The 26,334-nt window shown below is 40.4% G+C and overlaps 2 protein-coding genes across 3 annotated transcripts in view; one reads left to right on the forward strand and one right to left on the reverse strand.

The window, feature by feature from the left end:
* Positions 1 to 14,819, reverse strand: part of OSTF1 (osteoclast stimulating factor 1) — a 49,164-nt gene extending 34,345 nt beyond the window's left edge. Inside the window, exon 1 of the mRNA XM_037851140.1 lies at positions 14,511 to 14,819. Coding sequence (XP_037707068.1) covers positions 14,511 to 14,544 — 34 coding nt within the window. The 5' untranslated portion in view covers positions 14,545 to 14,819. The remainder of the gene's footprint in view (positions 1 to 14,510) is intronic.
* Positions 14,820 to 14,909: 90 nt separating this feature from the next.
* NMRK1 (nicotinamide riboside kinase 1) overlaps positions 14,910 to 26,334 on the forward strand; it is a 28,096-nt gene continuing 16,671 nt past the window's right edge. Inside the window, exons 1-2 of one of the 2 annotated variants that reach the window (XR_005219109.1) lie at positions 14,910 to 15,201; positions 22,899 to 22,962. Coding sequence is in view for 1 of the 2 variants with exons in the window: in XM_037851141.1 (XP_037707069.1) it covers positions 22,934 to 22,962 (29 nt within the window). In the remaining variant the exon portion in view is untranslated. The remainder of the gene's footprint in view (positions 15,202 to 22,898; positions 22,963 to 26,334) is intronic. The other variant, XM_037851141.1, reaches the window with a different exon arrangement.

A 26,334-nucleotide genomic window follows, 5' to 3' on the forward strand; every position in this document is an offset into this window, starting at 1 on the left:
AAATGGTTCCATGGCAGTGGCCAGCCAGGGAAAATGGAAGGTAGCACTCCTCAAAGAGCAGGGGTGTCAGGGGATGGTTTATGAGGGTTAGGACAAAGACATTCCATAGGGTGTGAGAACAGTTTCTGCAGGGTCTTGTGACACAGGGGTGTAGAGATTTGTTATCATCAGTGATCAGGGAGGGGAGTTTTAATGCTTTGTTTATGATACCATCTGTATGTGCTTTCCACCCCTGGGGAGGTCTGATGACCTTCAACGTCTGTTGGGGTCAAGTAGGCAGCTACAATAACTTACTTTCACTGTGGAGGTGGGGGGCCGGGCCCTGGGTCCCCACGGATATCAACAATAAACCCAAACGGCAGGGCTTGTTTGCATTGCTGGAGCTGCTGCACTGATTAGACATGAGGGCACCCTATGCCATCCACAATCCTTGCTCAAGCACAAAGCTTGCTGTGCCAGACACGACAGTGAAGCAGGATTTCTGACATTTGGCCAGGCAGCCAAAGCTAAAAGAATGGCAGATTTTGGCAGAAAATTCAGGCTAAGGAGAATTTCTGTGTACTGGGTCATAAAGTAAAATATACTGAGGTCAAAACAAGTTTGAAAACCACTATTCTAAACTGTTCTAGTCTGAACAATTTAGGTAACCGATCCAAGACTCTAAGAGACTGAAGAATACTTTCCCTACTTTGCAAATTTCAAAATTCAGCTAGTACATTGAACAAGGGGAAAAATTCCCCCATCTCTCAAAACGGAGATAGCTGCAACCAGTCTGAGAGGCCTCAAAAAGAAAGAGGAAGAGTAGAATTATTTGAGCAAGGGAGAATCCCTGGTAAAGAAGAATTTACTATACATAGATATCTCATTGTCTAAAAGAATGCAGAGAGTATTAACTTTATTAATTTATACCATCTGGATATGAAAAAAATGTGAATATTCTCAAAGTCAGTAAAAGTATTCTTGTTATTTCTATCAGACATATTTAAAGCATTCTATTAAACACACATGATGAAACAGGATGCTTTCTGCTCCAAAACAAGGCAGAGGGAGTCTATGTGCTGGTACCCAAGAGTCAAGGCCATGGTTTCCATCCCTGGGGTGAAAGGAAACAGCTGTGCTCTGTTGGCCAACACAGGGCTCCCCTGGGCTTTGCGGATTCCAAGGCCCATAGAATGAGTGACTCGCTCAGAAAACAGCCTTTTTGGAACGGCCTCTATTCACGTCATTCCACAAAAGCCCACTGCTCTTGAAAATAAAAGTAGAGGCTGTCATCCCTGGAAAGTAAATCACAATCTGAGCATTGCCATGTCCAAGAGTTTCTAATGTAAAGAATGTTTCTTCCCTTGTTTCCCTCGTATGTATATTCCTGGATTGATTAAATCAAACCCAATGAAATCTATTTGAATATATAGATTACAAAAGGATGTAACTAAGAGAAAAGAATATCAACATAATATTTTCATTCCCTCCTTACTCCAATACCACCTCTTCCCTGCCATCTCCCCTATCCATTGCAAAAAAAGAAGAAAAAAAACCCTAAAGTATTTGAAACTTGTCTTGATTTCTGCTACAGTAATGGCAGACTCATTAAAAACAGTAGCCAGTGTGTGTTCTGACAAGAAGGTTCTGTTTACTAACAGTGTGCCTTTCTAATCCATTTTTTGCCTTTGCTTATCTTTTTTTTTCAGTGCCTTTCTAGCAAACTTGGTTACTTTAACATCTTGAGGGGACATAACTCCTGGTTATTTTTATTTCTTCTTCATGGTATAACATCAAATTCCCTAAGAGTAGGGTTCAGAATTTCAAATGACAAGCTATTTGCCAACTATGTCTTGACTGGCCAGAGAAAAAGTGCAATGCTTCCTAAGGATCCTTCAACCAAGATGAACTGCTTCCAGAGACAGATTGGTGAGACCATGGGGAAGAATGGAAGAAAACTCTTTTACTTGTTGGAAGCTAGAAAAAAGGCTACACTGGTCATGCCACCTTCTGCAAAAGGCAAGAAAAGGTCAAGTGTTGACCCTCAACAGCAACGCCTATTTTTACACGGCCCATGGTTTTTACGTTTTTAAATGATTAGGAAAAAAAAATCAAGGAAGAAGAATATTTCATGACATGTAAAAATTATCTGAAATTCAAACTGCAGTGCCCGTAAATAATGTCTTATTGAACACAGCCATGCTCATTTGGCAGAGTTGAGGATTTGCAATAGAGTACATATGTGATCTGGAAAGCCTGAAATATTTAAGATCTGTTCCTTTACAGAAAATTTGCAGTCCCCTACTCAATGTTCCCCTTTCCTGTAAGAAGAGTCGGGCAAAGGAGCATTATGCCGTAACACGAAGAAATGCAGTTCCAAATCTGCTGTGCACCAATTCAGTGAGCTCTTGGCCTCCTCCTATATGGAACAACTTCCTGTGTCCAAGATTAGAGCTAGAAAATTCTCCAACACTAAAACCAAACCTCCAAACCCAGACCAAATTACCTACCCAAGCTCACATTTACTGGCCCCTTCCCATGTGTCAGACGCTGTACAAAGCCTTCACCAGCAGCAACTCATCTAATCCTCAAAACAACCCCTTGACATAAAAACCTTACTAATACTATTTTACAGTTGAGGAAACCAAAGCACAGATAGAGTAGTAAGTAGTACAGGTCCACAAGCTGGGCCATGGCAGGGACAGGGTTAAAACTCAGGCCGTTTGGCTCCAGAGCTCAGGCTCAGAATACTCTGCTTCAGCCTCAGAAAGAACCATATATATAAATATATATAATATATGTATGTATTTATATATATATCTACTTTTTATTTGAAATGATTCAAAGTTAAAAGAAAGTTGCAAAAATAATACAAAGTCAATAGACAGAACTACAATATACCCCCTACCCAGATACCCAGACTTACCAACTTTTAGCAAGCTGGCACATTTGTTATATATTTCTTCTCCCTCCCCCCTTTCATCTATCCATCCATCTATCCATCTACTTCCTAAACATTTGAGAATAGGTTGCATACATCATGCTCATTTAACTTAAATTAAGAACTATATTTTTAATGTTGGCACGCTGGGGTTAATGAGACAAAACAAATTAATATATGTAAAGTACTCAGTGCAATTCCTGACACAGTGCATGTCCTCATAAACGTCGGCTATTATTGAATTTTTTTTATTAATTTTTACCTTTTTTGGGGACTTAACTCCTTGCGTCTTTGTCCTCACTAGAAGGCAGCATTAAAATCCTAGTCCTGTATATTACGGACTTTACCATTTATAATACTCCAACAGAAATATCTTAATGTTTTTGTTAAACAAAGCACAACACCTACCATTATGTCCTCTGGTGCCTATTAAAAAATTAAATATGAGTTTAAAGTTAACACTTTCGAAACCTAGGGTTATCAACATACAATTCGTTTTTTAAAAAATATAAATGCAAGAACCTATAAATGTATACATATATTGCAACAGGTTACCAAAATAAAGGCAAGGTTTATTATACCCTTTAGACAGTTTTTGGGGGGATATACTTAGGTGTTTTTCTGTTAAGTAAAAAAGGCTGGTGGTAAAATTACTATATAATCAGCTATGCAAAACAAAAGTATGCACAGAAGAAAAACTGGAGGGCAACATCAAAATGTCAATAGTTATCTCTGGGTGGTAGAACTATGAGTCATATTTATTTTCCTCTTCAATTTCTAATTTTCTACAATGAAGGAATTCCATATATAACCATAAAAACACTTCCTCTTTTAATGCCCCATGGAAGGAAAACTTACAAGTGATTTGTATTTTATTTATCAGCAGAGTATTTTTTTCCTATGAATCCTTCTTAGTCCTCTTAGGTCTCCCTTACCTCGCCATGGAAAACAATTTAGTGGAGAGAGAAGCAATGACAATGACAAGTATGACCATAAAACTGAGCATAAAGAGTATATGTAAGTAATGGATGACCAAGAGGCTCTTACAGGAGATGACATCTAATTTGAGTTTGGAAAGATAAGAGGAGTTATCCATGCCAAGAAGGGCAGTCCCAGAGTTAAAGAGCAAAGACACCGAGGGCCTGGAGACAGATCAATGTGCCTGGAGCTTGGGGTGGGGAATGGTGAGAGATTAGACTAGGGACATGAAGCGTTTCTCAAACTTTTCTGAGACCCACAATGAAAAATATATTTCACACCAGAATCCAGTAACAACATACACACATAGTCATAAGATGGAAAAAAAAAAGTTTCACAAAAAATACTTAGTCTTACTTTGGCTGATTCACTCTGGTATTTTTTGTTTATTCTCTTCTATTCTACTCTTTCTTTTTTTTTTTTTTTAAGATGTTCGTCATGACCAACGGATTTCATGACTTGCTACTCGGTCACACTCAGTGTGTGAAAAAACACCATGGCAAAGTACCTGGTAAATGAATGTGCGTAACCAGTGTTTAGAAACTAAACAAAAATCTGGTACTATACTCAGCAATAATAAAAATATTCTCAGGATATATTAACAAATAGTCTCAGCCCTCTACAAAGACACATCCCTAGCAAGATCATGTGATGATAGAAATGTCTCTTTTATTGGGCATTTATAGTAGAACCCATTTAAAACCTGGTATAGAATCAAGGACATACACTGTATCTAAAAAAGGAAAAGAGAGTCACTAGTGACATCACACAGCTGAACTTCAGCCAGCTGCGCACTCAAAACTCATCCAAGGGACCAAATCTGTAGCTGAGGGTACTTTACTGTTTCCAGTTATACTATCAACTCTGGTTGTGTAAGAAATATTATCAAACATGAGGAAAAAAGTAATTAGAAAGTAAACAATCAGCAATAACTTTGACAAGCTGAGTCCCTCCCAGTTCGGAAAACAAAAGGATTCACATTTGAGTCTCCTACGATATAGCACACATAAGAGATTCCACAAATGCACACCTCAAATTATAAAAGAACTAAAACAGGACAGTGGGTTCGGAGAGGCTGTCTATAGGGAGCCAACAAGACATCTAACGTTCGTTTCTTCCAACTTCATCTACTCACTAAGACAACAGCCTTTATACTGGAAACTGCCTCTCTATTTAAGTCTCTCAAATCAAAGCATCATTACTTCAAAAGGTTTGCATGATGTTCGAAGGGTGTTGCTCCTATCATAAAAGTGGCCAGGCTTGCCTAGGGCCCCCAGAAAAGTCAGACATGAATGACACCTCAGGCCCGAGTTCTGCCCACCCACCATTCCAGGGCACCCCTGCTGAAAGCTCAGCATGGAGCAGTGCTGGCAGTAGATGGATGGCCCCAGAGGATGAGACGCAGAGCTGGGCAGATTAAGTTCCTTCTCCCAACTTGGTCTGGCCCTGCAAGTCTAGATTGTTTATGGAGAGGAGGGGCTAGACAGAAGTCAGCAGGGTCTGGAAAGACCTGAGGAGTCTAAATGACTCCCGGAAAAGTCCAGGGGAGAATCTTAACCCAAAGAAATGTCTAGGTATTTTCCTAAACCATATGAGATTCTACAAGGAGGAAGAAGGGCCCAACAGAATAGAGTTCTTTAAGATTTCCCCCAGAGAATGACTAGCTGTGGTTTGGAGAGGCTGTAATTAAAGTAGGGTAAATTATAGGACTATTCTTGTGGAAATTCCCTTCTCTCCCAAGGGGGGCGCGGAGTGGATTGACAGGGGCTTTTACAACACCTTTGAGGGTCATATACTTATATTTGGCACTAACCCTAACAGCCATCCCAAGACTGCAAGGCCTCACCACCCCCGAGATTGGACACTGTTCACTGACTTCTGTGGGAATTTTTGTTTGTTTTTGTTTTTTGTTGGACACCAAGAAGATCATTTTATCTTGTTATGAAAATGATTAGGGGACAGAGGAAGAATGAGACAAGGCAATTGCCCTTAAGCTTCTAGGAATGCCCTTGGTCTCCTCCCAAACCCTTGAGAATGCAGAGCTATTTGCTGTTTAAGATGTGGAAGGGTTGACAGTGAAAATAAACTCTCTGCCCACACAGACAGAAGAGGAAAAATCCAGTGCTCTCTAGGGCAGTGGCTTTCCACCAGCATAGCGGTTGTCTAAATTGCAGGCTTTCATAATAATTACTAGGAATTTGCTCTCCTTCAATACCCTTTGTCCAACTGCAAGTAACTTACCATCTCTTGTCATCTAACCTGACAAATTGCAATTCTTTATCCCTTAGTAGAAAATTAATATTCAAGAGCACTATAATTTTTAACTACAAATAGAACTATTTTTGTTTGAGTTCTGAAGATATAGCAATTGAACTAATTCCCAAGAATACAATTCTACATCCTTAAAAAGTGCCATTACATAAGACTCCTTACAAACATATAAATATCCTCTTATTTAAAATTAAAAAAAAAAAATACAAAAATAAATTTGGTTTATTGTGTGAGGCCAGCGTTAACTGAGAGAGTAATGGGAGGGTAAGACCCAAGAACCACTTCCACAGGGGAAGACTCATCATCCCTCTTCTAGAAAGAAGTACTGAAAACCTTCCTCCCTGGAAACAAACCTGAGAATTTCTATAAAGCTAGGTCTGAACTTGAATCCGTGGCTTAAAAATGTCACCTCCAAGAAACAGGAAAAAGCAAGATGGAAGAAAAGTTATTTGAAAGGCCAGTCTAAGACAACGAAGAAGATTTAGAGTCAGATGAAGATGAGGCCCAGAGTCATCCAGTGACTTATCAAGGTCATCTAGGAAGTTAATAAAAAATTGGGACCAGAGCTTCATCCCAATGCTTTTATTTTCCATTACTATACTCTTCCTCCCCCAATACCAATGCACAGCTTTGTACCATGAGGCGCCATAATCAGGGCTCAAACAACAAAGTGGCTATGCCAGACTCCAAAAGCCTTATCAACCCTGTGCAGATCTGCCAAAAGTCAGGGGTCTGAAGGAAGGCGGCCCACGAGAAAACACATCCAAAAGCAGACAGAGACATAGACCAGTCTTAGGACCATAGTGCATGGAACCATTAGCCAAAGGTCCAAACGATATGTGACGTGTCTAAGCAGGAGAAAGCAGGCAATTGACAAGGGTTCAGAGCAGACCAAGCAGTAGGTACCCATGTGTCAGTCATCACCAACAGAGGTTACAGAGCAGGCATCAAGACATCAGAGGGACCAGGCACCAATCAAGAATCAGGCACAAGGCAATGAGCAGGAGCCCACTGAAAAACAGAGCCCCTTCCAAGCCAGTGTCAAATCCTAGGGACCTTTCAGAACCCCACCATTTAGGTACAGAACTGGTCCCAGAGACTGAGGCCACTAGGCAAGAACCAGAGGCCACATCAGTTGGGAGGGGTTCCCTGAAAGAGGAAGTGGGCAGTCACCATAGCAGAGATTCCTACTTTACCTTCCAGCTTAAGGATGGCTCATGTCCTAGTTAACAGCTGCTTGGGTGACTAAGATTTAGAACCTGGGTACGGAGGAGTAAAAGAGCTTATTCCCCAAAAGAAAAAAAAAAATAAGGTTAAAAACAATCTCAAGTTTGGCACATGATTCAGAAGACTAACTTTGGAGGGCCTGGTTTCTGTTCCAAGGTTTCACAGCCAGTCTCCTTGCTTGAAAAACCAGTAAAAATCTCTTCAGTTTAAGAACTCCCAGGGCTACCTACAGACAAAATTACACTGACTCATCCAAACAGTAGGCCCCCAAAGAGTTAAAGAATACACTGCCAGCCACAAAAACCTGAAAACTTGTGTAGTCAACATTTTAGAGGTAGTCATAAAAGCCTATCTAATTTTCAAGCAAAGAGGAATGAGATTCTGGAATCTCACCCACTCTGTAGCCTGAGAAAACTGCCCACTTCACCAAAGGATGGGCTTCTCTTGTCTACACAGCCACACCATGATCAAAGAGCTAAAATTTAGAGGAGTCTTGTCCCAAGTATAGACTTGGTCTGTAGGTTCCTAGAAGACACTCCATGAGAAAGAGTTGATTCAACTCTTTCCTCCTTGATGGGAGTAGAAAATCCTGAAATGTAACCCATGGATTTCTCAGAGCTAAGCAATATCCCTGGAGTGTAGGGATGCCAGAACAACCCTCTCCAGAACTGTCTTCACATCTTTGGAAAGTGCCTGAAGCAGCTTCCCTTGCAAGAGTAAAAACTGAATTGGTTTCAAGGGTCTTCCTTAATTTGAATTCAACTTACCTTCAGGATCCTTGGGAATTGGGAGCCAGGGCAGAAAAGATCCACATTAAGTGCATCCTTTGGTCCCAAGAATATAAAACCAAAGTATTTTATCAAATTCTAAAAGATATGTTAAAGACTTAAATATATAGTCAAAATGCACAAACATGAAATGCACTCCCAACTCCTACTTCAAGAGTAAATTGAGGAATGTGTCTTGTGACTCTAAAAATTCTACATATGCCCAAATATAAAGTGGGAAATGACTGGCAAGAATGAATAAAAAGGAAGTGGCCATGGTAGCACCAGCAGTAAATCGTTGAGTTGATTTGAAGCTGCTGGCCCTCTTTAACCCATAGCTGTAAGCTTTACTCCCACAGCTATTGTTAACACTCTGACAAACACACATGCACCCAGGCTGCTGAGAAGTGTGCATTTAGAATCTTGCTCACTGGGTGGATCAGTATAGATTTGTCCAAATGACTCTAGGTAAATGACTCTCTCATTAATTTGGAACAAATTTCTGTAGTTCATAGTTCCCTGTGTACACACCAAGTTTCCCAGCCTTCTCTGTAAAAGGCTCAGCATCTATGCAGTCAGGTAAACATGGCCATAAGAACATGTCAATTTATTTCATTTTTGCCTGCTCAGTGGCTTTTCCCCCTTTCCTGCCTAACTAACTCCTAGCACTCAAAATCCTATTTTGATGTCCCCTCTTCTCTGATACTTTCTCAGCTTCCTCAAGCTCCTTCCTTGCAATTCCCAGCCCTCTGGCCACCTTGATAACATCTCCTATTTCATGTGTTTGCAAATTTTCTGTTTAAGACATGCTCATAGTTTTCTGGTAGGAGGTAAACTGATACTCTCTTCAGAGGGCAATTTAGAAATGTCTGTGAAGATGACTGTGAACATACCGTCCCACATAACAATCACTGCCAGCACTTTTCATCCTGTGCATTTAGTCAAACACCTAAGCAACAAGGCTGTCACAACACTATTTGTTATAACAAAAGACTGCAAAAATTCTAAATGTACACTAATAAGGGACTGGTTAAATAAATACAATGGATACCATGCAGCTGTTCAAAACAGGGAATTCTCTGTACAGCTATCTTTAATTTTTTTTCCTAAACTGATTTGTTTGATCTACTCCAGTAGAGAATCTTGACTTGACTGCTTACATCAGCCCATTTAGTTTCCCTCCCTCTCCCTTTCCTTCCTTCCTTTCCTTCCTCCCTCCCTCCTTCCTTCCTTCCTTCTTCCCTTCCTTTATTCCTTTCCAATGTATTTTGTCTTCCCCTGTGCATCAAGCAAGTGGGGTAAGTTTGGCAATAGTTTTCAGTTGGGCATGAGGTATGAGGTGTGCTTCAGAAAAGCTCCAGCCGTGGGAATGTGGGAAGTTCAGCGGGAGGGAGGCCACTATTTCAGGACACTGAGTACAGATGGTACACTGCCTCCAGCCTTTGCTACTCTGTAGCAAGATGTGCCCAAGTACAATCTCCATCCACCTTTTTCCAGATAAAAAGACTTTATTTAATGTATCCAGACTTTGTATGTATCTGTCATACACAAGAAATTCAGTAGCTGTTAAGTTACGAAAGAGTAAAAGATTGTTCTTACTCCCGAAAAATGTACAGTTTAATAAAGAGGGGACAGAGCACATGAAAGAGGGGAGCTATGCAAAGCAAATGTAAATAATACAATTGCATATGTTAACAAAGATGGGTGCTCATCTATCAAACCAACCACTTACTAGCTTTGTAATCTTAAGTAGTTCACTTAACCTCACTAAGTCCCATTTCCTTCATCCATAAAATGGGACTTTTAGCACCCACCTCAAAGGGAAGTTACAATAATAAAATGAGAAAGAATATATAAAGTGCTTGGTACAGCACCTGACATAAGGTCAAAGAAATGTTAAATATTATCATAATCTTCATCATCATTCTGAAATTTTCAAGATGATTCTCAGACTTTATCCTGCCCTCAGGTATAATAAAGGAGCATTGAGTTTATGAAAGAAAACTATTCATGTGCAGATTTCAAAGCCAATCTCATATCCTCACCTTCGACTAATTCATTTATTCAGGGGAGAAAAAATTACACCAAAGTTCAGCTCATTTTATTGGAAAACCTTTTTCCTCTTGACTGTGTCATTTAAACAGCACATGTGCCACCTTTGAAGTTTCATGATGTTTTTACTGTGAATACAGAAGTACACAAGACACTGACGTTTGCTTCTTCAAAGTCCCATGAGTTTATTTTCGCAAGACTCGTGAAATATTTATGCCGTTTTACTTTCACCACGAAAATCAATCAGCCATTTGAAAGAAATAGCCAAGGTCAAACATCAGGCTTCCAATTATAATGGAAAGTTATCAAGCCTGTTTAGAATGTGATGATTCTAAGGTCCAAATCTCATTCAGTATCCTTTGGACCATCCTTATGCAAATCTCAGAATAAAGTCTCTTAAAAAGTTTTCATGAGAACAAAAGTTCAGTTTTCCACACTCTGACAAACCAGGCAGGGTTACCCTAATTGAACCCCAAATGCTGCATGTGAAACTGAGAGGCAGCACTGGTTCAGAAGAGGGAAAGGGTCCCTGAAACAAAAGGACAAATATTGTATGATCTCACTGATATGAAATAATTAGAATACGCAAATTCACAGAGTCAGAAACTAGGATCCAGGTTACCATGCACAGGTGTGGGGTGGGGAATGGGAAGTTAGTTCTTAATTGGTAGAGTTTCTGTTTGGGGTGAGGAAAAATTTTGGCAATGGATGATAGTGAAGATGGTAGGACAACATTGTGAACAAAATTAACACCACTGAAACGTGGACTTTAAAATGGTTAAAATAAGAAATTTTTTATGTTGTATATATATTATCACATTAAAAATTTAAAAGAAGAAGAAGATGACGACGAAGAAGAAGAAGGAGCTGAAGACCACGAACTTGTGACATTTCTTAGCAGCGTACAGTGCTGGCTCATCTAACAATCAGAAGCTAGAAGACAAGGGGAAATTTTCAGTGGTAGACCTTGAATGGCCAAAAGTGACTCTACAGAAAAAATTCAGTGAGCAAAGTTCAAACTGTGACAGAATTGATTTTTCAAGCAGCGGGTGGGCAATATTGTACGGATTTTAGAGAACATATGCTAACCAATAGCAAGACACTTAAACTCAAGCTGAGACAACATTCTGAGGATACTTGTTGGTTTTTTAATGAAATGGATTTGAAGAAGGAAAAATACCTGAGAGAATTCTTACCCAAATGTTAACAGTGGTTATCATTAGGTGTTAGGCAGGGAAAATTATTATATTTCTATTTATATATTTATTGTTTACCTATATTTTATGCTCTAATTTTTCTATAATAAAAATATATCACTTTTATTTTTATTTGAAAGATTTATGAAATCAGCCATCCAACTGTAGACATAGGACAACTCTAAGATAATGTCTGTAGATACGTACATCTCACCCATTAGACTCAAGACTTTCAGAGATAAGACCTCATCTTATTGTTCCTTGGGAACCCCATGTCTAGCACAGAGCTTTAAATATAAGCTGCATGCATTAAGAAATCTTTAGCAAATGAATTTAGGATGTGGTCAAAAACCCAAAGAAGGTGACCATGATATAACCTCTGGAAGCTGATAAAGAAAACGAAGGTACAGGGCTCTTCCACCACAGTCTGGCAGAGACTCGCCTGGACAGCCTCCTTTCATGAGTGTTCCCTTGTCATGTGGATGCTGACCATCTTGTTAAACGCATTAGCCCATATTATAGCTTAACGTGTCTTACTATTAACATCTTCCAAAAGTCCTTTGCCCTCCTGTTTATCAAATTGAGCCATGCTGTTTTGCCCCATTTTGTCTGTAGGAATCTCAGGAACACCACTATGCTATTCCTTCTTGTATTTCTTGTAGAGATGTCCAATCCACTTCAACACTTTCAAAGAACCCATGGGAAGGTCAGTCTCAGATCTCAATGCCATTAAAATAACTACTGCTCAGAGCAAGTAACACATTTTAATGTCATGAGCACTAAGAATCTTGTAATTGATCTTTTATCTTTGCTTGAAACTGAGAGCTAAATCCATAGCCCTCCTTTAGTTACTTTGTAGGACCTTACCACATGCTTGTCTGTACACCAATTTTTCCTCTGGTGTCCTCTTATTATTCGTCTTTCCTTCTACACTACCATGATTTCCTTATGTATTTTATTTTTAATCTCAAATGATTTGTACTTTTAGAAGTCATCTGGGGGATGAGGCAGGGTTCTAACAAACCAAAAAAATAAACACAACCCTTCTCAATCCCGACGTGCCTCTGACTATTTCCACCCAGGTAGCTTGCCTGCACAACAAAAAAGTATAAAGCACAGCACCATACTCCTTGCTACTGTCAACCCAGGGGTGACCAACAACATGCACTTTGTGACATGAAAGACCAAGGACTAGACTCCAGAGACCAAGCCCAGACTCCAGAACCAGACTACTTGGGTTCTAATCCTGCCCCACCCAGTTGCTGACCTTGGACAAGTTACTTAACCTCCCTGTGCCTAGGCTTCATCTCCCCATCTGTACAATGGGAACAATAACTGTACCAAACTCATGACGTTGTCCTGAGGAGTAAATGAGTTAATACCTGTAAAAGTGGTTAGATCAGTGCCTTACATATTGTAAATGTGAGCCATTATCATAATAGGACAGTTTTGTCTTCAATTATTAAGCCAGTCCACACAAAGTTTCTGATTGAGAGTAATATTCCTCATCAGGACAGTGAATTCACAAACTGACTTCTGAGAGGAAGAAAGCAGTGGCTTCAGACAACAAGAATGATTCCTGGAAGTATATCCCCAGTTGGAAAAAAGATTGCTAAAACACATATACACACAGATGTTCCTCCAGATACAGCACAGACACGTGAAATGTCTGAGGAGATGAAGAACCTCATGAACAGCTTCTCAGGACATTCTTTAAAATGAAGTACGTTGTTTAGCTTTTAAAGAACAACTCTGCTTTGTCGGATACTCGAAGTCCAGGTTTACAATCGAGTTTAGAAAGCTGCCACCTCATGCATATACACTTAAAATGCAAATTCCTCATCAAATTCCACACCTAATGCTCAGAACTCAACCCCAGTCATGCCCCACCTTCATTCACATCAGAGCCTAAGGCCTCAGCAGCTTTCTTCACACCCAGCCCATCACAGTGTAAGTCCTCAGTGAATGACTATTCCACATATGTGAGTATGTACATAATTTTCAAATAAAAGGATTTCGTACTGCCACTGTAGGATCTCAAAGAAAACTGGATAGTCACGAAAGTCACAACGCTTAACCAAAGTTTAGAAATGTCAAGGAAAAAAACTTTAATCACTCAAACTCCACCCCTGGCAAGGAAAGTTACTTCAAAATTTGATGTAAATAGACTAAGTTCCAGCCTTTGCAATACTGAAGTTACATGAGATTGGAAGAAAAACCTGAGACTACATCAGAGACATTTATCTTCCATTTCCTATGTTTCCCGTAATTACGTACCCAAATGAATGCACTTAAGACAACTTGTTATAATAGTACTGAATTGAAACGCATCAGATCCTTTTAAATTCTTTTTTCTTCATATCACAGTAAATACTCTAAGAACAGAGTCAAAAATGAACGAGAAAAGTGCTTTGAGGAATTTAGCAATCTCATCCTCTCCAGTTTAGCACTTCAAATTCACCATAAGGAGCGGGGGCAAAGTACGTGAACTGTAAGATAAAGTGACACTTCCGAACCGTAGTAGCCCAGATTACTGTGCCGCAGCCTAGATTCTTCCCGCCACGAGCACGCGCAGAATTTGCTAAATGCTTGTAGGAAGATCCCGAGTTCAATTTCAAACGCGGCCACTCTCAAAAGCCCCAAAGGAGACTCGCTCACCCACCCCACCCTGCAAGCAGCGCACTTCCCGTTCGTTCTCGCCGGTCAGGAACTCTAACTCTACAGTGTCACACTTTACAAAAGAGGAAGTGGCCAAAAGGCCATTTCAAGAAATATTTAATTAAAAAAAAATTGCGATCAATGGCCCTGTCTTCCCGGAAAGCTTCAAGGAGACGTGGCCATCACGCACGCTGGTGAATTACAAGGCTGCAAAACCGAAGGTGACTCCTCTTAAAAAAAAAAAAAAAGCAGCAGCAGCTCTCGCTATCAAAAATGATCTCTCCTGTAGTGAACGCAACAAAGCTAACAACTCCCCTCCTGGTGGGTCCGGTCTCCAAAGCAAGGTTAGGAGCCGCGTACATGCCTGATCTGCCTTGCCAAGTGGCAGAGGAAGCGCAGGACGTGGAGGCGGCCAGGAAGCCCCGCGAGCACCTCCCTTACCTGGTTTAACTGGTTTGGGTGGCGGCTTCGACATCTCGCTTCCTTGAGAGGCTAATGCCAAAGACCGCGTACAAAAAGTCAACCAAACGTCGTCCCAGCCGACACTCCCGGAGCCCCAAAGTTTCTTTTTGCCTACTTTGCAGTCGTGCACCTTCAAGGACCTGCTCCCACCCTAGGCTGCAAGACGAGCGGACGCAAGCCAAGCGCCTCCACGGAGTGCCTGCCCCGCCCCGCGGCCGCCGGAGCCGTCCGGAGCGCGCGGCCCGGTCGACTAGGAAGTGGCCGCCGCCTCGCCGAGCGCTAATTGGCTCCCAGGCTGGCAGCTTCGCCGCTGCAGGAGCGCGGGCTGCGCGCACGGCGGAACCATCCGGAGTACAGCGAGGGCGCCACAAGCACGCGCAGGGCCGCGCGCGCCCCCGACGAAAAAGGGCTGGACCTTGTGGGGGCCGTGCGCGTGCGGCCTCGCTCGCCGGAGCTCCGCCTTCCGGTCCCAACGCGTGGCTGGACGTCCGCTTGGGTTGGAAGGGTCCTCTGGGTGGTGACTTGCACCTGGTCTCCTTCTGACCCGGAGAGGGCAAGGGGCTGTGGAGGCGGGTTAGCGAGCTGCGGGTGGCCGCGGGTTAGTTTTCGGGCGCGCGCTTAGTAATCGTTTCCACTGCTCTGCTTGGAAAGACTCGAACTGAGACGCCAGGTGAGTACCGTCCTATCCCCGCAGCGCCGCCTTGCTGGGGCTTGGAGGTGTTTCCAGAACGTCCCTGCGCTGAAGCGTGGAACTTGATTGCGTTTTGCAAACGCTGTTGGAACTCTTAATACCCTAATGGGCTAATAGATGACCTGCTGAGGAGGATGTTCACTCATGATAGGCGTAGTGCTTTAATACTACAGACCCCACAGATATTTGGGAGAAAGCACCAGGGACACTGTCCGATCTTGATCCCAGTGAGGGCAGACATAATCTCTTGTTACAATAGATGAAACAGTATTATTATAATTGTACAGTTCACTGTAGGCTATAGTTCATATTAGGTTTCACTGTGTTGTACAATTCTATGGGATTTTTTTTTTAATTTTTATTTTAGAAATATATATACAACCCCTGTAGCACTGGAGTTGACAAACTACAGCCTGTGAGCTGAGAATGGTTTTTACCTTTTTAAATGGTTGAAAAGAAATCAAAGAAGAATAATTTATGGCACCTGGAATTCACATGAAATTCACATTTCAGTGTCCTTAAAATTTTATTGGAAAACAGCTCATGTGGGTAGCTGCTTTCACGTTGTCGCACAGAACTGAGTACTGCATACAAAGCCAAAATCATGTACTCGCTGGCACTTGACAGAAAGAGTTTGCAGTCTGGATGACCTAGCAGGCTGAATCTCCGATGGGAGGCAAGGATTGAAGCACATAAGGACGGCAGTGTGCTTAAGTTCGAAATAGAACAGCCAATATTATAAACCAATTGTATATTTAGGGAAAGAAAAGTAGAAAATAACCAAATATTAGCATACATGACATGAAGCTCCAAAGTTTCTACTCAGATAGTGATTCCAAAGGGGAGAGTCATGGGTTGCCTATCAAACTCCAGGCTTGGGAAGATTTGTTTATTTTCCAAAAGAGCAAAGTTTAAAGAATAGTAGAAAATCACTGCCCTATCAAAGAAGATAATCAAAATATCTGTTGACCAAAATACATGAGTATGGGGTCTTGAAAGCATTTCCCTCAAAGGTCAAATCACTCTTTGGCAGCATTTGAGAAGCACAATGTTTTGTTCTACGTCATCATTCGTCCTTCAGATCATTTGTATTAGGAAGTTCCTATTCTTAAAATTCATGGCTCCTGGATGTGCCACATCTGATCATACTACAGTTTAGAATCCAAAAGATACCACATTTAGTAGTGAAATGGATTAAACCTAATAAACATATATCAATTAATTAAAAGGGACCCACTAACATGTTTTACCTAGGGTTAAAAAAAAAGCTTAAAAAATGACTCTTTTTGAATTTGCCATTGACTACCCTAGGCCATTCTCTTCTCCCTTTGCAAATGCTGTCTGCTGTTGAGGAATGCTTTGTACATATTAGGAGATAAACTATGTAACTATTTCATGAGATTAGATGTGACTCATATTCCTAGTGCCCTGGATTGATGAAGCTGGAAAGTTCAGATGGTTTTCTCTCTGGGGACAGCAAATGATTTAGTTTGTAGTTAATCAAACTTGTGTTTACCTTATAAAGTCTGCTGCTGTGTACATTTGGAACCTGGCAACTCCTGACTGCAAGCTTCTAACTTTCACATCAAAATAGTTCTCAAAGATGAAGCTGGCATTGAAATCATAGAATGTGATGTCAAGGTGGACAAGGTCAGGTCTGAAATTGAAGCTGTCCTGTGCATCCAACTCAGTTTTTTAAATAAATGGCTTCTGGGATTGCTAGGTCCACTCCTCACCCCACCCCATCCCCTAAACCTCGGGGCATCTTTTACTTCTGCTTTTTCCAATTCCCCTGTCTCCAGTACACTGTTAACCTTTGCTCACTGCTCTTGGGCTGCACCCAACATTTTTTGACAGGCCAAAATGGCTAATAGAAAGCTGGGAGGGGCGGGGTTCCTGTTTAGCTAAAAATTTGAATTTGGCTGGGGGAGTTCCCTCCAGAGCACCAGGGATTTTATAAATAGATTCATTTTGTTTTTTAAACAGTTTTATTCACACACCATACAATCCATTCAAAGTGTACAATCAATGGCTCTCATTACAATCACAGAGTTTTGCTTCCATCACCACAATCAATTTGAGAACATTCTCCTTGCCCCAAAAAGACAAATCCCATACCCCATAAAACACCTCTGTACTTATCATTGTATGGTACCTTTGTTAGAATTTATGAAAGAATATTACAAGTATTACTGTTAACTATAGTCATAGTTTGCATTAGCTGTAATTTGTTCCCATATACCACTCTATTATTAACACCTTATAATAGTGACATACATTTGTTCTAGTTCATGTTAATTATATTTTTATAATTAACCACAGTCACCATCCGCAAAAGGGTTCACCATGTTATGCAGTCCCGTGTTTTATCCTCTAACTTTCCTTCTAGTGACATGCATGACCCTAAACCTCCCCTTTCAACCATAATCTCAACCATAATCAAACCCATAATTCAGCACTGTTAATACACTCACAGTATTGTGCTACCATCAACTCTATCCATTTCCAAACATTTGTAATTAATTAACCTTATTAAAAACTGTACAAATGAAGTATCAGCTCCTCATTCCCTACCCTCATTGTACCTCCTGGTAACCTAATACTCTAGATTTTAACTCCAAGAATTAACTAATTATATTTAGTTCATATTGGTGAGATCATACGATATTTGTCCTTTTGTGTCTAGCTTATTTCACTCAACATAATGTCCCCAAGGTTCATCCATGTTGTCACATGCATCAGGACTTCATTCCTTCTTACAGCTGAATAATATTCCATCATATGTATATATCACATTTTGTTTATCCATTCATCTGTTGATGGATGTTTAGATTGCTTGCATCTTTTGGCAATTGGTGATAATGCTGCTGTGAACATATGGTGTGCAAAATGTTTGTTCACGTCCCTGCTTTCACTTCTTCTGGATATATACCTAGTAGCAGGATTGGTGGATTATATGACAGTTCTATACTTAGCTTCCTGTCTTCCACAGCAGCTGCACCATTCTACATTCCCAATAGCAGTGAATACGTGTTCCTATTTTTCCATATCTTCTCCAACACTTACAGTTTCTGGGTTTGTTTTTTTTTAAAGTGGCCATTCTAGTAGGTGTGAAATGATACTCATTGTGGTTTTGATTTGCATTTCCCTAATTGCTAGTGACTTTGAGCATCTTTTCATTTGCTTTTTAGCCATTTGTATTTCCTCTTTGTAAAAGTGTCTATTCAAGTTTTATAAATAGGTTCTTGACTGCACCTCACTCCAGGTTTCTGAGCTGGGAGATTTTCCAGGCAAGTGAGCCCCTCAAGCCTGTTTCTGGTTCCACAACCACACTTACTTGCTATTTATATGCTATGTAATTAATTCAGTATCCTCATTTATATGCACAGGTGTTGCAAGGGGGTGGGAGGGGAACCAGCAGTCCTGTCCATTCAGCAAATACAGCAAATATATACCCCATCAATAATACATAACATTCTGACAGTTAAGCCAGCCCACATGCAGTATCCTTTCTTTACCCTTGGTAATAAAGTGCTTTTTAGTGGCTTGAAGTGATGGAAGGAAGTTAACTGGCTTGATTTTAGTTTCATTTCTGGCTTTTCTACTTACTAGTTATGGGTCTTTGGGCAAGTCACTTCGTAGTCTGGGCTAGTTTCCTCATCTGCAAAATAAAAGTGTGGACTAAATGACCTCTAGGGCTATATATACTTATAGAGATGAGAGAGCAAGGAATGACAGAGTGTTAGGACAGTGTGAATGACAAGTGAGGACACGAACCTAACATCTGTTGACAGTGTATGTCATAAGAGAAAGGACATTTATCACCAAAAACAGTGACAGAGATGCCATCTTAGAATACAAGGTAGCCTTTCTCTTCCCAGGAAAGGAGAGTTGGCAACCTTGCGCTGACATATCAAAAATAAGAATAAAGTAAAATAAAGTTCAAAAGCAGAAAAATTACATCATTAAAATTTATTCTACAATATCCATTGATATTTTACAATATCCATCCAACATTGCAGTTTTCCCTTCATACACATTGACAGTTTGGATGGAGATAAATAGTGAGCCGTGCAATGCCAGGTGGAACTTAAATGTTCAGCTTGTTCTGTTTTATTTTTATCACAGTCGCTATCAAATTTTTATCTCTTGTGAGACTGTTAATGAAAGTGGAACTGACCCTTAAGCAATTTCTCTCAATTTGGAATATTTTTGATAAACTGAAAAGAAGCCAAGAAACAAGGGTCTGTTTTATCTAAGTATAGTTACCCCAGCTCTCTTTTGGTTACTATTAGCATGGTATATTTTTTATCTCCATTTACTTTCAACTTACTTGTATCTTTGAATTTAAAGTGAGTCTCTTGCAAAAAGCATATAGTTGGCTCATGCTTTTTATTCATTCTGCCAGTCTCTGCCTTTTGACTGGAGGGTGTCAACCATTTGCATTTAAACTAACTGATAATGCAGGACTTTCTTCTGCCATTTTGCTCTTTGGTCATTGTGAATATTACGCCTTTTGTTTTCCTCAATTCTTCCATTAATGCCTACTTTCATATTTATTTGATATTTTGTAGTGTTTCATTTTCAGTCTTTTCTCATTTCCTTCTGTATATATTTTTCATATATTTTATTTTTGGTTATGTGGGCTTAAATTTAACATCCCAAATCTATATCAATCATGTTTGATTTGATACCAACTGAACTTCAGTAGCATACATATGCACTGTTCCTATCCTCTACTCCCTCCCCACCTTTTTGTTGTAATTGTTATGGATCTTATCTTCATACACTTATATCCAAAACCATAGGTTTATCATTACTTTTTATACATTTATATTTTAGAAACTGTAATAAGTAAAAAGTGGAGTTAGATACCAAAAAAGTACAATACAATATTATTGGCATTTATTATTACCCGTATGAGTGCCTTTACTGGAGATCTTTATTTCTTTATGCTGCTTCAGTGTGCTGTTTGGTGTCTTTTGCTTTCAGCCTGAGGAACTCCCTTTAGCATTGCTTGTAGGGTAGATGTGGTGGTGATGAATTCTCTCATCTGTTTTTTATTTGAAAATGTCAGTTTCTCCTTCATTTTTTATAGACAGTCTACCAGATGTAAATTTCTGGGTTGGCAATTGTTCTCTTTTAACACATTAAATATCTTGCCCCACAGCCTTGTTGCCTCCATGGTTTCTGATGCAAAATCAGCACTTCTACTTATTTTGACTCCCTTGTACATGACACATTATTTTTCTCTTGCAGCTTTCAGAACTCCTTGTCCTTGGCATTCAATAGTTTGACTACTATATGTCTGGGCATGGTTTTCCTTGAGTTTATCCTGTTTGGGATTCATTGGGCATCTTGGATATGAATATTCATATCTTTTAAGTTTGGGAAGTTTTCTGCCATTCTTTATTTGACTGTTCTTTCTTCCCCTTTCTCTCTTTTTTCTCCTTTTGGGACTACCATAATATGTATGTTGGTACACTTGATGGTGTCCCACAGGACTCTTAGGCTCTGTTCACTTTTGTCATTCTCTTTTCTTTATGCTCCTCAGCCTGAATCATTTCCATTAACCTGTCTTTGGGTTCACTGATTCTTTCTTCTGCCAGCTCCAATCTGCTATGGAAACCCCATAGGGAATTTTTCAGTTCAATTTATTGTAGCCTTCAACTCCAGTATTTCTGTTCGGCTCCATTTAAAATTTCTCTCTTTTCATTGAGATTCTCATATTGTGCATTCATCATCTTCCTGCTGTCCTTTATTTCTTTCTCCATGTTTTCCTTTATCTCCTTGAGCACACTGAAGATTTTTTTTTTTTATTTTTTCCCAGTTGTCCAATGTCTGGTATTCTTCATTGATGGTTTCTGAATTTTTATCTTGTTTCTTTTAATGGGTCAACATTTCCTGTTTCTTTGTTTGCCCTATAATCTTCTGTTGCGTGCTGTACATTTTAATATACCAAAATGCTAATTCTGAGATTTAGTCCCTGAGCTGTCCCTTAAGTTTATATCCAGCTAGTGAGATGACAAATTATCTTAAGTGCCAAGATCTAATAAAAATAATAAACCAACACAAAAAAACACCTCTCACAGTCTGTCAAAATTCATTCTGTGTTGGCTGAGTTTAGCCCTCATCAAGAAGATCAGGCTGAGGTGAGAGGAGAGTGCATTGTCCTGTCTGTCTTTTCTGAGCCTGTGTCTTGTCTGGACTTGTGCTTACTCATGGCCTTAAGAATTACCCAGTTTACAGGAATCTGAATGTCCCCTCTACTCCTTATGAAATAGATTCCCGCTCCACCCCCACCCTCACCCCCACTCCCACCCCCACCCTTCCCCACTCTCGTGCTCAATTGTGTGTCTTAAAGCTGGTAACCCTTTGCCCCAGGCCACTTTGGTTTACTCTGCTTTACCTGTCTCTAAGCTGCTTCTGCTGCAGGGCAAGTTTGGGGAGGGTGAGATAGAAATGAGTTTCTTGGGTCAGTCTTTTATGTTGTCACCCAATGGATTACCACCAACATACATAGTTCTCCTGTATGTTGCACAGCGGTTCCTCTGCTCCTGTATGTTGTATGGGGGTTACTTGCTTCCCCCAGAACAGGGCCAGAGACTCACAATAAGAGCACAGGCTGGCTCCACACCATGCTAGCAGGGGTTGGCAAAGGGGTCAGCAAGGGCTTCATGACTTTTCCTATTGCTTTTAAAGCTGTGTTTTCTTGATTCAGCACTTGCCCAGTTACTACATCCCTTTAACTGTTTTCTGGGGTTTTGAAAATGGCTCTGCCAGTTTTTGCTAGTTGTTCAAAGATTCTGTGGGGAAATGGCACCCTGGAGTATCTTACACCTCCTTCTTGGTCAACCAGGAACTAACAATGGTTTTTACAAGGAACATTTGCAATCAATTTTATGATAGGAAACACTGATTTTGAAATCCAGTTAAGAGAAATTTTATCCCAATAAAAAAGAGATTCCACTCCTCTCAGTAATAGATCTGTATTGCGAAAAATATATATACAATATTATATTTTCAATTTCATCAAAACATTTGTGGAAATTTGTTTTCTTTCTTTATATATATATATATATATATATATATATACACCTAAATAATTATTCTGATTTTGTCTCTCAACCCTTAAAGCCTGAAATATTTACTATCTGGCCCTTTTCAGAAAAAGTTTGTATACCCTGGCCCCAAACCATGGCTTTTTTGGTGAGCAAACAGCAGCCAGCCAGCAGTGACTTTCTCCCCTTTTCAGAAAACAAAAAAGTGAGGCCAACCAAAAGGGTTCACCCACTCTGGAAGTAAAGGGTTCATATCCAGATGATTGAATCCTTCAAGTGCAACATTCCTGGATATGGGAGTATGAAATGTGCTGGATCGTGCTGTGGCCTTGCAACTCTTCCTCACCCTTGAAGATGTTCGAGGGTACGTGCTTGGCCGTGGGCCCTGTTAGTTCACTGACATCACTGTGCATGCCCTGAGCTTGTACCAGGTGTTGTCACTCAGCAGTGGAGTGTGGCAGTGTGAAATTCTTCAGGGAATGTTGATAATCCAGGCTGGGATAATCAAGAGATAACTCTCTTCTTTTCCCCTCAGCTAACTCTTCGAACACATGACTCTATCTTATCTCTTTAGACATCTAAGTGACGAGCATCCCTTTTTTTTTTTAATTTTAGGTAATTTTAGGAAGACGTGATTTTCAAAGCTAATTATGAAAACATTTGTCGTAGGAATCAGTGGGTGAGTAATTTTGCCGGTCAAGATTCGTGGGATGTGCAAATGGGTGTTTTCACATGGATGCAGTTGGGGAAGGAGAAGCAGAAGGAACGTTTCTGAGTCTTGGGGAAGAGCAGGTCACTGTCAGAAATAAACAGCGGAGACACACAGAGAGGTCAACAGGAGATGGAGGACAAATAGAAGTCAGTGAACAAATTTTGCCTACTTCAGCATTTATTTTCTGGGGCTAACACCAGAGGCAAGCCTGGTCAGACACTTTTTGGTTCGGGGTGATTCATCATTCCCCATATGTGCACCTTCAGCATGACATAAGAGAAAAGCCTGTCCTTTCTTTCCTGTTATGCCCAGCTTTGGACATGTGGAATACAGAACAACCTCACCTCCATACTTTTTCCCCCAAACTTAGGGTGACCATATACTCTAGATTGCCAGAACTAGTTCTGTTGCTCTGGTGTAGTTATTAATTGTGTGCTGTTCCCTCTCAAAAGTGTCCTATATTATATGGTTACGCAGCCTCTGATACCAGGGGTAGGCATGCAGATAAGACACCAACAACAACTAAAAAGGACACCACTTATTTTTTTTAGCTTTTTTTTTAATTCAATTTTATTGACATTTATTCACATACTATACAGTCATCCAAAGTGTACAGTCACCAAAGTGTACAGTTGTTCACAGTATCATCATATAGTTGGGCATTCATCGCCCCAATCTTTTTTTTGAACATTTTCTTTGTACGAGAAAAAGTAAAAATAAGAATAAAAAATAAAAGTAAAAAAGAAACATCCAAATCACCCCACACACACCCTATTTTTCATTTAGTTTTTTGTCCCCATTTTTCTACTCATCCATCCATACACTGGATAAAGGGAATGTGATCCACAAGGCTTTCATAATCACACTGTCACCCCTTGTAAGCTACATTGCTATACAATTGTCTTCAAGAGTCAAGGCTACCAGGTTACAGTTTGATAGTTTCAGGTATTTACTTCTAACTGTTCCAGTGCATTAAAACCTAAAAAGGGTTATCTGTATAGTGCGTAAGAATGCCCACCAGAGTGACCTCTCGACTCCACTTGGAATCTCTCAGCCACTGAAGCTTTATTTCATTTCATTTCGCATCCCCCTTTTGGTCAAGAAGGTGTTCTCAATCCCACAATGCCGGGTCCAGATTCATCCCCAGGAGTCATATCCCATGTTGCCAGGGAGACTTACACCCCTGGGAGTCAGGTCCCACTTGGAGGGGGTGGGCAGTGAGTTCACCTGCTGAGTTGGCTTAGCTAGAGAGAGAGAGAGAGGCCACATCTGTGCAACAAAGAGGTTCTCAGGAGGAGACTCTTAGGCACAAGTATATGCAGGTTTAGCCTCTCCTTTGCAGTAAGGAGCTTCATAAGGGCTAGTCCCATGATAGAGGGCTCCGCACATCAAACCACCAGCCCTCAATGTTTGTGAGAACATCAGCAACAATCCAGGTGAGGAAGCCTAACACCTCCACATTTCCCTCCAGCTCCTCATGGGGGCCCTGCATATATGTTTTTATTCTCTGTCCAGAATACTTCGGAAGGTGTCTCTATTTCACACTAACCTATGCAAACCTACCAGGTCTCACTTCCTATTAAAAGTTCCCTGTAATTATGGTATTTGAACAAACTGTATGAGTTAAATTGTTTAGGAAATACAGATCTTGTACCAACTAAACATCTCTTCCCTTGGTCTCACATGGAATTTGAAGTTTTAAAGCGTAGTCAGTGTTGTCCTTTACCCTTTGACCTGATTTGCCCTAGTCCTAACCACATCTGCTTCATTCATATCTCTTGTTGAAGTCTGGACTCTTTTTCAGCTTTTTTAACAGTTGCTATATGTGCTAATACTGACATTCCTGTCTGCCGAGTTCTAGCTCTGAGTTTCAAGTGTCACACAGATACCCAAAGTTCCAGGGATCAATCAGGTTATGCACAAAGAGATCAGCACCTCGGAATCTGGAGATAGCCATTACAAATAAGGAATAGATGTGACTGCTGTAAGAGCTTACAATCTAGGGACCATTACAATAAGCATTCCTCTGATAAGCTGTGCTGTGAGGTTCAATTCTGAGTTTACCCATTGTAGTTAGTCCATATTGGTGAGACATTATAGTGTTTGCCTTTGTTTCTGGTGTGCTTCACTCAAAATGCTGTCTACAGGATCCATTCACCTCATTGCATGTCTCACAGCTTCACTCCTTCTCACACTTGCACAATATTCCATTGTATGCACACATTAACAGTTCACCGTTCTGTTCCTCAGTTGATGCACCCTAGGCCACCTCCACCCATTTCAAATCATGCATACTCTCTCCATAAACACCAGTGTGCAAATGACCATTCATGACCCTGCCCTCAGATCCTCCAAGTATGTGCCCCCTAATGAGGTTGCAGGACCTTATTGCACCCACATACTTAGCTTCGTGTGGAACCACCCTGCTGTCCTCCGGGAAGTCTATTCCGTTCTGCCTCCTAACCAACAGTAAATACGTATATCCCTCTCTCCATGTTTTCTCCAGCACTGTTATCTTTCTTTATATTTTTCCATACAATTTTATGGAACTATATTCACATACCATATAATTATCTGCAGTGTACAATCTGTTGTTCATGGTATCATTGTACAGTTGGACACCACTTATTTTGCTACCATATTGTTTTCATCTTTTCTGGGTGCACTTTGAGACTAAAAGTTTGCTATTTGGGGAGATCAATTTATTATTGTATTACATTACTATAGTAAGTAATCAATTAGAAGTAAAATTGAATGAATTAAATGTCAGAACTCTGCTGGCCTTGCCTCTCATCTAATGAGAACCAAAACGGTACAGTTTTTCTCTGCAGTGCCTCTCTTGTTCATCCCTCCCCTTGCATTCTCACTACCACCTTCCTAATTCAGGTCATCATTCTCTAATTCCAGTCTCTGCTTCCTATTCTTTCCTATATACTTCTGCCATTTTACTCTCCATGAAAAACTTATAAAATTGTTTCTCTCACCTGCTAAACAATCTTCAAGGGTTCCCAATTACCTAGAAAATCTGAATTTCCTGATATATGTGTTCAACCCATATATAATAAAAGAAATGTATTAGCTTCAGGAGCATGCAGGCTGCAGGAAAGGTTAATAGAGGAGCTTAGTGATGTTACCACAGGCTCTGTTCCTCTCTCTCTTGCCTGTACCCTCCTCCATTTGGATTTATCTTAGAGTTGCTCCACTTTTGGTCACAAGAAACCACTAGCAGCTCCTGGAACTTCATGCTTCCTCTTAGCCTGTCACCAGGGAAAAAAAAATGCTTCTGTTCCCCCCAGGTCATGGGTCTCCTTTTGATTGGACCAGCTTGTGTCACATACC

Source organism: Choloepus didactylus, chromosome 10, assembly GCF_015220235.1.
Source record: "Choloepus didactylus isolate mChoDid1 chromosome 10, mChoDid1.pri, whole genome shotgun sequence".
NCBI classification, from domain to species: Eukaryota; Metazoa; Chordata; class Mammalia; order Pilosa; family Megalonychidae; genus Choloepus; species Choloepus didactylus.